General features: G+C 39.7%; 1 protein-coding gene across 1 annotated transcript in view; it reads right to left on the bottom strand.

Annotated features, from left to right (window-relative positions):
• Positions 1-16,142, bottom strand: part of IFT54 (intraflagellar transport 54) — a 46,691-nt gene that overhangs the window by 13,749 nt on the left and 16,800 nt on the right. Inside the window, 7 exon segments of the mRNA XM_086615792.1 lie at positions 124-200; positions 1,064-1,100; positions 1,251-1,368; positions 2,010-2,093; positions 2,751-2,835; positions 10,086-10,184; positions 15,625-15,700. Of these exon segments, the coding sequence (XP_086471918.1) occupies positions 124-200; positions 1,064-1,100; positions 1,251-1,368; positions 2,010-2,093; positions 2,751-2,835; positions 10,086-10,184; positions 15,625-15,700 (576 nt within the window).

Raw genomic sequence — 16,142 nt, 5'->3', positions numbered from 1 at the left:
CAGCATAACACATCAGAAGGAAAGCTTGATCATAAATGGAAAAAAACACATTTAAGGCAGAGAAAAAGGTCACGATTACAATATTTAATATTCACAATTGGTTGAAAGCCATTACCATCTTACCCTCTCTGTCGTCTTCGATGATTTCTGTGATGCCTCATAATCCTTCTTTGTTTCTAGGATTCTTTTTACAAGCCCACCTGTTGAAAAAGCAGTATATTTCTGAGCATTGGTTGGCACTAAAATGTTATTTAAACATTCAGACAATACAATCAAAACCAATTGCTAATTTTTCTTTATGTAAACAATTTTTAGAGCAAATGAACAGCATTCTACTATGTGTTCTAATTACTGAGATACAAGGTGTTTGTTACTTGATCTATTTTCTCCAGCGTCCATCAAATCAAGCTGTACCATCAGTATCATCCATGAATGACTCTTGGTACAGAACCAGATGCCTGAGCTGTATTAACACAAATGTTTTTCCTTTGCACCCCTCTTTCAGAAGAATTCAAGAACTGCACATGATAGGCATGTAGACAGATACACATATTCCTTTGCAAGGAATTTTTGGATGCAGGTAGGTGTATCTGCTTAAATCATATCCAATGTAACCATAATGGAAGCCCCTGAATCAGAGATCTGAGGCCACAAGTAAGCATAAACGTCGTTAAGAACCAGTCCATCAGTTTTCCTAAAAGCTTTTCTATAACTTGCCTCAAACAGCCAGTACCTCATATCTCAGAGCTGACAAGCTGTACCTGACACTCAAAGAAACATTAATTTCTTACTTTTATGCAGAATTTTAAAACCTGCTGATATTAAAGACGTATAGAAACGTCTTAACATCAGTTAACTGTACTTAACATCAGTTGCAAATGCAGCTGCTCAACTAAAGAAGACTGCATTTGATAAATAATTTCTAGTTTTCTTGTGAAAGTTGCAAGCTCCTATCCTCAGGAGGTATTTTGCTGCTTTATTCAGCATTTTAAGCATTCAGCATTTGGTTTAAACCCATGGTTTTATTCTATATATATAAAAACATATGTAAAAGCAAACGTACCATGCTTTTCATCCTCAACCATCTCCACTTCTGGCTCCTACACATGCAGGAAGAGAGCTTTAGTTGCAGTAAGTTATCATTGCTATAATATACAACTATTGAAAAAGATTCAGCTAGAAGTGACTCAAACAAGTAAGTTACAAACAAAGTATGGAAAAAGGTTATATAATTTGCAACATGAACAGACCATTTCCATCTCTGGCATTTCTGGCAGTGGCAGTGCTGCCTCAACCACAAACTCGTCATCATCATCATCAGAAATCTGGTCTATGATGACATTTGAGACTGTTTTACCACTACCACTCCTGAAAGAGACACAATGAAAATTAAAATCTATTAAGATCTGTCCAAATCTATTAAGATCTATCCAGTAGAGAAGAGACAGCAGTTCCCTCCCTTCCTCCCATAAAATAAAGCAGCACCAACTAAAAGCACATCAAATTCTGCTATTTCCTTTCACTGCCCAACTCTGAAAACAGTTAGCCATCCTTCTCTTGCAAAAGGACACACATTTTCCTTCTAAACACACGACTTCAGTGACTGGTACTTCTCAAAGATCAAGTGAGCCATTTTGTCCATAGTTTCAAATGGTTGTTTCAGCCTTTTTTGAACACGGGATATTCACTGCATGTTTCACAGATCAATTCTAGTGGCAATTTAGATTAACGTTCCAGGGTCATCTGTTTCAGAGTTCCCAAAGGCAAAAAAAATTAAATCATGTTTTTGAACTTCCAGATGGGACTACCAACCATAACTTCTAGACAATGCCCTGGATTTGCAGAAACAATAAAACAAATAAAGCAGGCTTGAATTTTCCAATCTGAATCAATGAGCAGTCGGATGATTCATCCTGAAGCTGTTGAGCAGCAGGTGACAAACAGAAGATCTGAGAATACTGTGGCACAAGAGCTAGAAACATCTGCTCTGCATCTCCCACATTCCTTACCTTTCTGGAAGTACGACCTCTGCACTTTCTTGACGTTTCACTCGGGGTGGTGCTGGTCTTGCACTGCTAGGACGGGGAATGCGTCTGCAAGAACAAAAAAAACTTTTTCATTTATACTATAAAAGGCAGGCTCACATGTCCTCCAAAGGAACAGACTTGTAAACACTCATGAGCTGAGTAAATCAGCCAATGCATAACAACACTGAAAACAGCCCCAGTGTGTACAATCCAATGCCACAATACTTGCTATCCTAGTAGGAGTGTAGGAAAATCTAGAAAATGCGTCCTAAACAAAAAAAAACTATGATTCCGCATAAAACCATCTCTTGATTTGTCTCACTAAAAAAATAACCTGTATACAACAGAGTTATTTACCATTAACACCAAATTTAACATTAACAATACCCACTGAAACACAAATGGAAAAAAAAAAGAGGGTTCACAAGTGCTGTAATTACACAAACCTTTGCTGGGCAAAGAGAAGTAAATTGGGATTTAAAACATCACATCAAAGCACTTCATGGGTCAAGAAAATAAGTCTGAGACAATTCACAATGTGAAAGTTTTCTTTACAGAAGAAGAATAAAGTGAATAAAGGGAACAATACATGTGATAATATTTATTATTTGGTACCACTAGCAGAAACACACTGCTCCAGGTTTTCTTGCTGTTTTCAAATGGGCTGTATTATCTTCAGACACATTTAGTTTGATTGAAAGGGAATAAAGGATAGAAGCAAACCTTTGGATGGGCTGAGGTGGAACATCATTCGGGACATCACCATTTTCGGATACCGCAGGGTTTTCAGGAGCCACGTTCTCTGCTTCTCCTTCTATTAAATGAAAGAAACATACAGTTTCAGCTTAGCTGGCAACACAAATCTAACTTCTCTTATGACAGTATTTTGAATCTTATCAGCACTACATTTGAATGTGTGCTCAGGAAATACATAGAATCATAGAATGGTTAGAGTTGGAAGGGACCTCAAAGATCATCTCGTTCCAAGCCCCCTGCCATGGCCAGGGACACCCTCCACTACACCAGGTTGCCCAAAGCCTCATCCAGTCTGGCCTTGAACACTTCCAGGGATGGGGCAGCCACAACTTCTCTGGGCAACCTGTTCCAGTGCCTCACCACCCTCACAGTGAAAAATTCTTCCTTATATCTAATCTAAATCTGCTCTTTTTCAGTTTAAAGCCATTGCCCCTTGTCCTATCACTACACGCCCTTCTCAAAAGTCCCTCTCCAGCTTTCCTGTAGGCCCCCTTTAGTACTGGAAGACTGCTATAAGATCACCTCGGAGCCTTCTGTTCTCCAGGCTGAACAGCCCCAACTCTCTCAGCCTGTCTTCATAGCAGAGGTGCTCCAGCCCTCAGATCATCTTTGTGGCCTCCTCTGGACCTGCTCCAGCAGCTCCATGTCCTTCTCGTGCTGGGGACTCCAGAGCTGAACGCACTATTCCAGGTGGGGTCTCAAGAGAGCAGAGTAGAGGGGCAGAATCACCTCCCTCGACCTGCTGGCCACGCTCCTTTTGATGCAGCCCAGGATACGGTTGGCTTTCTGGGCTGCCAGTGCACATTGCCAGCTCACGTTGAGCTTCTCACCCACCAGCACTCCCAAGTCCTTTTCCTCAGGGCTGCTCTCAATCCATTCTCCGCCCAGCCTGTACTTGTGCTTGGGATTGCCCCGACTCACGTGCAGGATCTTGCCCTTGGCCTTGTTGAACTTCATTAGGTTCACACAGGCCCACCTCTCCAGCCTGTCAAGGTCCCTCTGGATGGCATCCCTTCCCTCCAGTGTGTCCACAACACCACACAACTTGGTGTCATCTGCAAACTTGCTGAGGGTGCGCTCAATCCCACTGTCCATGTCACCAACAAAGATGTTAAATAGCACTGGCCCCAGTACCGACCCCTGAGGAACACCACTCGTCACTGGCCTCCACTTGGACATTGAACCGTTGACCACAACTCTTTGAGTGCAACCATCCAGCCAATTCCTTATCCACCGAGTGGTCCATCCATAAAAACCATGTCTTTCCAGTTTAGAGACAAGGATGTCATGTGAGACAGTATCAAATGCTTTGGATAAGTCCAGGTAGACGATGTCAGTTGCTCTTCCCCTACCCATCAATGCTGTAACCTTATCACAGAAGGCCACCAAATTAGTCAGGCAGGATCATCACGTGACAAACTTTTTAAACGAGAAATGAAATTCCACAAACTTATATAAAAGTTAAATACCTTGTGAACTTCCAGTTTTTAAACATCCCTGAGCATTCACAATCCAAAAGGGACACTGAAAAAACATTTAAGCTTCCTTTATTTTTTTATTTGCTTCTTAATATTGTGAAATTCCCTCTTCTGTGAAAATGACATCATCTTACTCAGTTCTTCCATAGTTCCGTGGTAATATTTGCCATATTTCAAGTTGCTCTTTATAGAAAATTATAAGAGGAAATATCATATTAAAACCCCTTATATTCCTTATGCTGGGATTTTTTAAAACCTTTCTTTTGTTTACCTTAACTTCTTATTTTCCTCTACTGGTGTTCTTGTTAACCCAGATTTGGGCAGAGGGTTGGACTGGCTGACCTCCATCCATGCATCCCTTTCAACATAAAGGATTCTGTGACTGGAGGATGAGGGCTTCTTCTGTGACCCCACCATAGTTATACTCTCCACAGGTTGACCCATTTGCTCTTTAGATCAGACTGAACCAGTTTTACCATTCCATCCCAGTTGACAGGTTTCCCACCAAGCTACTCTGACCAGCCCAGTGCAGCTAACAGCCCGAACCCACACCTGCCAAGCTCAGGCTAGACCGTTCTCTATAACAGCAGAGCACAAGATGAATGACATCTTTGCCTCGACAATCTAGCAGTGCAGGTTTAAGGACATCACTCCCCACTTTCTGCTTTAGCATTTCTACACATAATTTTGGTAGGTAAAAAGCATTCCATGTTCTTGGATGCCATCTAGGAAGCTCGCTCGGATGAATCTGTCAGTATTTCTTCCATATAATGCCAGGCACAGAAAGGACTCCTCTAACACCATTGTACACTTCAGTGTCCCTCTGCTCTGAAATTACCAAAGAATGGCACCAATGAAAGAAAAAAAAGAAGCCAAGGCAGCTGGGCTTTTACCAGGCAAAGAAATGCAAGTATCTTTCCCAGAGTCTATTGCATTCCACTTTCCTAAAGGTTTGTGCATGTTCTCTGAACAGCCATTTCATGGGTAGGACCTTCTCATTTAAAACTACTGGGCAGCATATATCCCACATTTTGAAAGAAAAAAAATATGTTTATACAGTGTATTAATTGTACTTATGGTCTACTGGAGAACATAAGGAAGAAATGTAAACACAGTCAACAATCGTAAGCACTATGTTAAGTTTTCCCTCAGTCTTACTGGTACGGAAAAACCACTGTACACCGACCAAGCTGGAGTGGTCCCTACGTTAAGATTGAGTCAGAAAGGTGGGCTCTGTTGCTGGCTGTACGAGTTTCCTGCACTTCCCTGGGTACCTCATTTAGCATCCCTGCCCAATGGATGCCATAGGGATTTCAAAATTCTCCTTCTGCACAGCAAAAGGCATTTTCCCACATGTTGGAGATCACAAAAGTACAGAGAAATAAAAACAAGAGATCTGTTTTTTAGTAAAATATTTAATTTTGCATATAAAGGCTCTGCTTGGAGCCTGCACACGTAATCACAGGAGCTGCGACAGCCCACTGGTGACCACGGGTGCCCTGAGTACGTCAGACGAACAACGAACTCTTTGGCAGCCTTTATGCAGACAGGATTTTTAATTTTTTGTGTGTTACACTCACTCTGTTAACAGCACATCTTCACTTCTCATAGTGGAAAGCCATCGCTGACCTTTGGGCAGGTTTCTGCAGGTTTGTGGGAAGCACGTACAGACCTCCCTTGCCTCTATATACACCCAGCTCCCCGGAAACAACGCCTGCAAGAACCACTACTTTCGTTTCCAAAGAAACAGTTACCATCAAGCAAGGAGTGCAGACTGCTAAAGGAATTTAGCTTTTGGAGCAGTTATCAGCCATAGTCAAGGTCTCGCTGATTTCTTGCTCTCGCTACGTCCCAACATACATCACACTGACATAGCAGCTGCTCACGAGGCAGAAATTCAACAGTTGCAAGGAGTCCTGCAAGCAATCATTTACTCTGTGTTAAACACGAGCATCTCTAAAACCTCATTCTCCTGGTCCATCCCAGCCCCACAGCACCACTGGAGACAGGGCAGTGACAGTATCACAGCACAGCACGGTGACACCTGCAGAGCAAACTAAGAGATGCTTCAGGGACCTCCAATGTACCAGATTCCAGATTCACTGTCTCTGGCCCAATTATCCAGTTATTTGAGGAAAGGTTTTGTGGATCGCTTTCACTTTCGGTATGAACAGAAGCCACAAACACAACAAGTAATAAGAGAAGGGAAACAATGTCATGTACTGACATTAAGAAAATGGAAAACGTATGTTTTGTTAAACTGAGTCTTACAGTAACTACCTGCAACATATTGCAAAAAGTTCCCCACAGGTTCTGCTTATTTTCAAGCTAGAACCCATAAAGTGCTCATAAACTATTAAATCTTTTTTTTTAAAAAAAAAAGCTTAACATAAAGAATTTTCATAGATGGCTTTTTGGTATTCTTTTAAATAGAAACTACTTGGATAAAGTCTACTAAAAGCATTCAAACACAACTAAATCATGTTTGGTTACAGCTTAAAAATTCTTTAATACATGGCATAAAAGGAAAAAAAGCACTAAACTAGAGAAGTGCTTTATATTAAAAAGCACCATCATTGGTACGTTCAGTGCTGGTCTTTTGTCACTATAATGTTCCTGAATCACTGGCAAATTCACCTGGAAATAACAAATACCTTGATTTTTCAGAGAAGTTGTAAAAATTCTTTAATAATAATAATAATCTGACCAAGTTAGGCATGAAGCACACAACAAGAACTACAGCCAGCTTCTTACTTGGGAACTACTGCCAGGAGACCCTGGAGAAACACCTTAGGGAGCAGTTTCCAACAAATCTGCACTTTGGTGCTAAAGACGTCGATGTGGTCACTAAGTGGCACACACTCAGCAGAAATGAAACTTTTTTAAAAAGTCAAAGGACAGTGGAGGATCAAAATGGATGTTTTGATTGAACATCTGAGTATCTGATACTCCTGAAAGTTAAATGAGATGTGTAAAAGGTGAATTGTATAAATCTGTACAACGGATCTGAGAGGCAAAGCCACCACTCTACTTTGAACTAGGAAAGCACAGGAACTGCTCACCCTGCTCAAAGTAAGTTTACACAGTCCACAAATATAAAAATTAAAGGTCCAGAGGAAATTCAAAAGCAGTTCACAGCATGTAATACTTTTTTTTTTTAAGTAGTTCCAAGTATCCCCTAAACCCTTGAAAACATTGTAGAAGAACTATCTCCAGCTCCTCTCTGACTAACCTACTCCTGTTGGCTTGGAGTTGCAGAAGGGCAGCAACTGTGATTTTCGAGCAGTTTCAACATCCAGTTTCCATTCGATTCCACTAGAGTTGGCTGGAGCATAAATCTTAAGGCATAATTAACCAACCAAACAGTATCACAGACCAGCTACACAAGCAAACAAGACAGTGCCTAAGCATCCTGTAAGAGAACTGTGATTTCTAGGATGCTCCAAAAGGCACAGGTAAACTAAGCAGAGCTTCCTAAACCCTCTCATTAGTGTATACTGGCACTGCCACCAAATTAGCACTCCTGCCTTCACACTTCCCATTCCCTCCCATTAGCACGTGTGTTCACACACTGCCTGAAGAATTGGATCAGTTTAACTTGGTTTAAGAAACTGCCAAGCTGGTGGAATGGATGCTCATATTTCATGTGTAAGGCCAGTTCTCTGCAGATGGGTGGTAGGTGCCTGAGCGAGGTGGGTGTTGGTCTCTTCTCCCAAGTAACAAGCGAGAGGACAAAAGGAAATGGCCTTAAGTTATGCCAGGGGAGGTTTAGATTGGATATTAGGAAAAAATTCTAAACAGAAAGGGTTGTCAAGCATTGGAACAGGCTGCCCAGAAGTGGTTGAGTCGCCATCCCTGGAGGTATTTAAAAGATGTGTAGATGGTGCTTAGGGACACGGTTTAGTGGGACTTGGCAGTGTTAGGTTAACAGTTGGGCTCAATGATCTTCAAGGTCTCTTCCAGCCTAACGATTCTATGATTCTATTCGATAAACGAGTGACAACTTCTTAAGGTTACTTTGAGATAAGCTTTAGAAAGGAGCCTGGCATTACTCCCCCCAGAGAAGTGTATCTCAACGTAATTACCAAAACTGTGAGAAGATAAACTGCACCACTGAAACCCCAAAAAATGTTTGGTTTAGAATTTAACAAGGTTCAGAAAACCTTACATAATCATTAGCTTCTGAAAAAGCCTCATGCGGCCTACACTTTATAGAGTGGCCGTGAAATCCAACTGTTCCTCCTTTCTTGTCACAGTGGGCGCATTTATGTGACATGTCTAAAAAAAGTAGAACCTAAGTAACTTCGGGGTGCATCAAATAGCTGAGGCAGGCCAAAACACTCTTGCCAGAAAGCTCTAAACGTATACTTCCTATTTAAGAAACTGCATTGGACTAGCCAGTGAGGATTTCTAATAGAGAACAGCAAGGGAGAAATCCTGACAAATCCTCATTTATAAAGAAAAAAACAAACACAATGAAAAGGTTCACAGCCTTAATGCTCAGAAACAGAATATAAGACTGAGGCAGAATGCAGAAATAATACTCCAAAAGATCCAGGAAAATAAGTTTATGTCAGTCAGTTAATTTTTTTTTTTTTTAATCCTATAAATTATTCTTCCTTTGGAAACTTTCATAACTTTCATTTGTAGTTAAAGACACAAGAACACAGCAAGAAGGGACATGTGATCACTGACTTAAGCTTACTGCCAAATAGCATCCAACTTCTCTATCTGTCTGCAATGACTGTCTTTATCGACTGTCACAACTGATTGCCCATTCCACCTGTGAAAGCTATTAAACATGTGAACGATAATTTCACCCCTATAAGAACCTAAAGAAAATTAAAGTTCACTAATGCGCTACTATCTTACACTATCTTATTGAACAAAGCTGAAAATAAAGAACAGTCAATACAATATTTGGTTCTTATACCACCTGAGAATCCTATCCAAATCCAACAGTGAACCTGGAGTACTTCTCCTCTTACATACATTCAAATCAGAAATAGAGGAATATAAAGTTATAGAATATAACCAATACATTCCGATACACAAGATGTTCCAATAGGCAAGACAGCTCCAAAAGATGAAAAGGACTTAGCATGGAAGTTTCCCAGTTGTGTAAGGTCACACAAATGTCTTGGCCAACCATCTACATTTCATTAGACTGACACAGCTATGAGGCCCTGAAGGCCACAGGTGGACTAGGAAACAGCTTTTTGACATCCCACATACATGGTATCAACCGGACTGACTAGGTCAAGCATCTGGATCTGGAGAAAACAAAAACTCAGCTTTCTGCTTAAATCTCAGCTCTTCCTCCTACATTTTGCTTCTATGGCTCCATGTATACTGTAGCTGGATACAAATACCTCATTAACAACAAATGTCTTGGGAGCTATGTACAACTTGGAAAAAAAGAAAGGAGAAATAAGAACGCAGAGATGGAATTTTCCTCTAAAATCCTGTAAAATGCAAACATTAAGTGAGACTCCCAAATACTTTGTACAAAAGGCAACATGCAAAGATTCAGGTCTTACATAGAACAAGCCACCGAGGGATTCAGGCACAGCAGCCCTGCACTTTCCTTGGGACACTGTAAGCACTGGCCTCTTTGAAAACTTGCGTTAAGAGTAAGGAAAGAGAAAATAGAAAAGTAACTGTTTTATCAGGGAACGTTCCTTTTTTCAAACCAAAACACAAGGCAGCAGTTGGATTAAGTATAAATCACCCTCCTTAAATCATTTAGCTGCAGGGGTTCAAGTCTGACCCTGAAGCATTCGAGTTAGACTTTCCAAGGCAGTAATTTTTTCATTCTTCCTACCTTTCTGTTTTACTGCAAGTCCTGGGTCAGCGTTCTCTTGCAGTTTAGCAACACTGTCCTCTGAAATCTTATCTGCCATGATTTTCTTTTCCACAGTTCCTAAAACAAAACAGTTTATAGTCAAATGAAACCAAGGATATAATAAAAATTTAAAATACAAAGCGATGCTAAGTACTTGTTACATCCTCTCTTTCAGGGCTATCCTAGTTTAATAAACCATCTTGAGTGTAAACAAATAACATTCAAAGTTCACGAAGACTTTTTACATGACCACTGATTGAACTCTTTAAGTTACTGCAAACTAAAGGCAACTTCTTCAATTCAAAAACGAATTACAGGTACTATTTATTAGCCTGATAGCTGGTGAAATAATAAACTCTTAAGTTTTTCTTAAAATACACAATATTGTTTGTATACTACTTGGAATGCATAATGCACTTCCATTTGTTTCAAAGGCTTTAGCTTTAAACGCTTTTCGTACTAAAGCCATCAAGAAATTTCAAGGAAGAAAAGCTGATTTCTGGTAGCTGAACTCCACAATTTGCTGGTAATGCAATAGCCTCGTCCACAAATGCTGTTCATGTCTGATGCTACCTGGATCAATTTTATTTTTGCTAAAAATGAAAGACCATTTAAACCGTTTAACCATCCCCCAGTTACAATAAAACAATGTTGACAAAAGCAAGGTAACACATACTGGAAGAAAAAAAGCAAAGTATTCAGGTATACTGGTGACTTCTGAATTATATGACAAGGGACAAGAGACATTAAGGGTGGAGGGAATGAAAGGAGGAACAATTCAGCACTATTTGTACCTCATTCCTGAAAATATACCTGTGTGTTAAACATACATGGTCAAGAAAAGTTAAACTGTTCATATCGTTTGTCAAGATACGTACAGAATGGGTGGAATATTTAGCTTTAGTTTTATCATTAAAAATATATACATACATGCACACTCCCACACAAACCTTCCTTCACTTGAAGTCATATCGTATACTCAGTTCTCACACTCCTCGAAATGCAGCAGAAGCAGAACAAATTCAGAAATAGGCAAGAGTACAGACACAGAAAGAGCACGCGTGTTCAAAACGGAGGTATCGAAAGTGCTGCCCAGGAACTGATCCCAGAGCTCCCAAACAGGTAACTGGAACGCAAAGGCAAAAACAGATTCATCACAGGGCCCTTATCTACAGCCAGGACACGTCAGGTGACACTTCTACCACCAGAACAAATGAGCCACAGTTCTGACAGCACAGGAAAAGGTTTACCAGATGGAGACCAGCCTAATGCTTGGGTTGAAACATCTAACGCTTTCAAAACCAGTGATGAAATTACTGCATGCAGCATAAAGCTGAACTTTCAGGACATACAGATCTATAGCAGAGGACCTCCTCCTCCACCCATGCCACAAGAAGCACACACAAAGATAGTCCATTGCAGTAGAAATACTGAGTTCTACTAGTTTAGAAGAGGTTAACACGCAGCAGAGAAAGGTCTCTCATTTACCTGTGCTGACAAAGGTCAGGTAAATTTAATAAAATTTAATAAAACTGTCATTTAATAAACCAAACAAGCATTTACACATTCATCACCAATCTATACAGCAATGCTACAAGTTACCCATAAGGTCTGGAGCTTAGCAGAAAAGCCAAACCAACAGTGGAAAGTGAAGCACTTTACTCCATCATTTACATTTAGAAATTAATTTAGTGTCTAAAGGAAATCTGCTCAGATCTCAATTAAGAGCAACTGCGAGTTTAAAAAAAAATTACATTCAATTTATAAATCAACTTCTAAGTTAGAAAAAAACAGTCTCTATTGCATGATACAAGTTTTGCTGCAAGGCATGTTGCAACTATAAAGCGGTCATTGCCTAAGTAGTAATAGATGTAACATTAACTATTTAAAAAAAATCCAAAACATTTGCTCCAATACCATTAGGAATCTGTTCGTAACAGAGGTAAGCAAATGTTGGTATAACTGGTTTTAATTACTAGGATAGCAATATACCTGGTTTTGCTTAACTGGTTCTCCATTCACCACTTCAGTTTTGTTTATTGTAAGTTTAGTCACGACGCTAGCCCTTCTGCGTTCTCCTGTTGTGTATTTCTTTATCTCCAGTTAATATCAGAAAATACAGAAAGCTTTGGTCATCATCACTGCTAACTACAGAGACTGGTGTGCAACAAGCATCAGCACAGCTCCAGAAGGCTTTTACTACCCCCTCTGGATTACTTACTGGAGCACCTACGAGCCCTACTCACTGCTCCTACTCACCTATTGCAGCTCTGCTGCACTAGAACAACAAAAAAGTGTTTATCATTTTGGTAAACTGAAATTTGAGCGTGCTGGCTTGCTGCATCATGAAAAGAGAAGTATTTTAAAATATTTACTTTAAAGCCAAAACACAGAATAAGTCGTTAACCATATTTCATTTATCAGAAAAGCAGGATCTTAATTTTAAAGAAGGGACTATCCCATGAAACGAGGCGTGTCTGTTCACCGGAGTTTAGTGCCAGCTCAGGCTATAAAACAAATATTCAAATCTTGGGAAATAAAAAATTATAGGATCAGCTAAGGATCACTAAGTAGTAAAATAAGACTACATTTAATGGAATCCAGACGGTATTTTTCAGCTGCAAAATTATTAAAATCTCACAGCAAATAAGTACATGACATGTGACGTAAAATTTTCAATTTTCAAGCACCAACTTGAATTAAGCTCCTAAGTCAACAGGCATTCATAACCAAAACGCCAGACCTTCTCCAAGGTATTTAAGGTGCCCAAACATCTTTTTAATTTGTTCCCTAAGTCCTTTTGAAAACATGGCTATTGATTGTTCCGAAAACACTACCCAAACTCTGATATAACTTCAGTATTTTGCCTCAGACACATGGAAACCTACTAAAACAGAAACCCAAAGAAAACATGGATGCTTGGGAAGACACACAGCAACACATAATCTCTCTACATAAATGAATAACAGTGACATTGGCAGATTAAGTGCATGAAGATCTTCATGCTTCATTAAACAGGACCAGTCTTTAGCCAGAATTCGGTGTTTTAACAGGTATCAATTCACAGATGTTATTGTATCTTCAGAACTGAGATATTAAACTGATTTAGGTACAGAGCCTTCTTCATTAGAAATAAAGTATCAACACTCAGGCACAAAACCCTGAAAGAAAACTCGAATGACAGTAGATGATCAAGTCACTGAAATAAGAGTAGGGGGAAAAAGGCACTTAAATACAGACAGAACTTGCAGTTACACTGGTCGTTACACGAGCTCTGGTTAGAATCATAGAATGGTTTAGGTTGGAAGGGACCTCAAAGATCATCCAGTTCCAAGCCCCTGCCATGGCCAGGGACACCCTCCACTACACCAGGTTGCCCAAAGCCTCATCCAACCTGGACTTGAACACTTCCAGGGATGGGGCAGCCACAGCTTCTCTGGGCAACCTGTTCCAGTGCCTCACCACTCTCAGAGTGAAAAATTCTTCCTTAGATCTAATCTAAATCTGCCCTCTTTCAGTTTAAAGCCATTGCCCCTTGTCCTATCACTACACACCGTTGTAAAAAGTCCCTCTCCAGCTTTCCTGGAGGCCCCTTTAAGTACTGGAAGGCTGCTATAAGATCACCCAGACCCTTCTCTTCTCCAGGCTGAACAGCCCCAACTCTCTCAGTCTGTCTCCATAGCAGAGTGCTCCAGCCCTCGGATCATTTTTGTGGCCTCCTATGGACCCAACTCCAGCAGCTCCATGTCCTTCTTGTGTTGGGGACCCTAGAGCTGAACACAGTATTCCAGGTGGGGTTAGCAGCTGGTTTTATTCCTTACCTACATGTTTCTCTAGGCTCTTCCTCTTAGCTTTCTTACACAAAGGGCTAGCAGTACTAAGTTTATTCCTTTCTTTTTAATGAGAAAGTATTAAGCACTTGGGATATTCTGAAGAGAACCTAGTTTCCAACCAGTATGCAAATACAATATTTAATACACTTACATGCAAAAGCTGGCGACGCAATCAATTGCAATGAAGCACATCACAACATAAATAAAATTATTTACTTATTTGCAAAGCCTGGCACCACTGTCTGTTAAACTCAGTGAAAACTATCTCAAGACTAAAATCTTTACTTAAATCTTGTCCGAAGACACAACGAGAAATGGCCAACAGGAGAGATGCTTATTGATGATTGTACCATTTGTTAAACAGCCCCAAGTCAACACCTGGTTGAGCTACTGTGGAAGACGCCGTCGGGGAGGATTCAGTATTGATGAATCCTCATCAATACTCATCAATCCACATCACCTGCCCTCTTCCAACTCAGATCACAAGGTCCTAGTCTGACAGCAGCCCAGGTGCAACACAGTTGATCACAGCTGTAATGGCAGACATTGGAGAGAGTCCAAGATCCAAACACATGTGCCATTGTTTCAATGCTCAGAGGAAATCTTCTCTAACCATCAAATGCTTAACACTTTATCTTCACCTGTTCTCCAGCTTACACCTGCAGTATTCCAAGTGTCTCAAGCTATGAAAATCACTCAGAAAGGTTTGGCTGATCTAGAATTCACTCAATCATCTTTTCACTGATAAAACCCCAGAAAGTTTAACACAAATGTGGATACTTTAATGTGCTCCTTATCGAACAAAAACCCAATGAAATTCCTTTTTGCGCTGGCCAGAACATGCCTTTTTTTTCATTGCATATTTTTGTTTTGTTGGTTGTTTTTTTTTTTTTCACAAATATGACCTTTTTTTCATTTATAAACCCCAAATTTCTAAAGACCAAACAATAAGACTTCAGATCCTTGAGAAACGACTGAAAAAATCAGAAAATAAATGAAGTTTGGATTCCCTAGACGAATTTAGGAAAAGCACTCTTCCTGAATATTAGTAAGTGATGAAGTTACAAATTCAGGGTTCAAGGCTGTATGACTTATCCCTACAGGAAAGCACATCTTGCCTCACAAATGTCTGTAATCTTACTACAACAATCTTAAACAACATATCATAAGTCTTACTAAAACAAAAATACTGTGCTGAATACTGCTCTGCTGTAAGCATCTAACTAACCTTTACATGTGACTTTAGATAAAGGTAACATGCAATATTTTAGCAACTCAGTAATACTGTACATTATCTTCAGTGATAGAAATAAAAAAAAAAAGAAAAAAAAAAAAGCCTCCCAAAGTTTTGCACAGCAGGTTTGTCTAAACTTGCTAGATTATGATGCAAAGAAACAGTTCTTGTGAAACTAACAGGAAAAGAAATAGTTGTAGACTAACCAAAAATATTGAGAGCAGGCTGAATTTATATCCGCAATTGTGCATCAGGAATGTGAGCAAACTGAAGTACCACCTTCTAGGTATCAAATCCATGCAGAAAAATTGCCTATTGGATTCGTAAATGCAGACTGGGAGTATAAAACAAGCACTGAAAATAATAAACATGGATATTTAAGTATTTCTGCTATTCTTATTCAATAACCCTCCAGCATATTTAATAGAAATAATATCCTCCCTCTATTTACCTTCTCCTCCGGGTTTGGCGCGTTGCCTTGATCCTTTTGTTGAAGGCTGCCTTGATATTCCTGCAGGACTTTCACTCTTTAAAAAAAAAAAAAGCCCACAAATTTATGTAATTTTATATTCAAAATAGTATCTTTATACATAAAACTTACTTACATCTGTTCCTTTTTTCTCTGTATGTATTATACATAAAAAATATTCCCTTACAAAACTGACTCACACATACGAGATTAAGAACACATCGAGCTTGTTTTCCTCAGAGTCTGCAGATATTTTTCCTGGATATATGCTAGCTATTTTCTTCTAAATTAACCCATATGATTAGATTCCATTATTGTAAAGACAACTTCCAAATGTGAACTAAGAGTATCAGAGCGATCTTGTGAAACCTGTAGAGCATCTGTGATGCCACTGGTGGTCTTAGGAGTGAGGAAAGGAGTAAGATGCTTAAAATCACCTATATGTTTCACATCAGACACACAGTTCCTCTTTAACCTGCTGGGAAGTCTTTTAAATTTCA

The sequence above is a fragment of the Tauraco erythrolophus genome, chromosome 8, assembly GCF_009769465.1.
Source record: "Tauraco erythrolophus isolate bTauEry1 chromosome 8, bTauEry1.pri, whole genome shotgun sequence".
Taxonomy (NCBI): domain Eukaryota; kingdom Metazoa; phylum Chordata; class Aves; order Musophagiformes; family Musophagidae; genus Tauraco; species Tauraco erythrolophus.
Note: the sequence above shows the minus strand (reverse complement) of the source record. Positions and strands in the feature narration are given on the sequence as shown.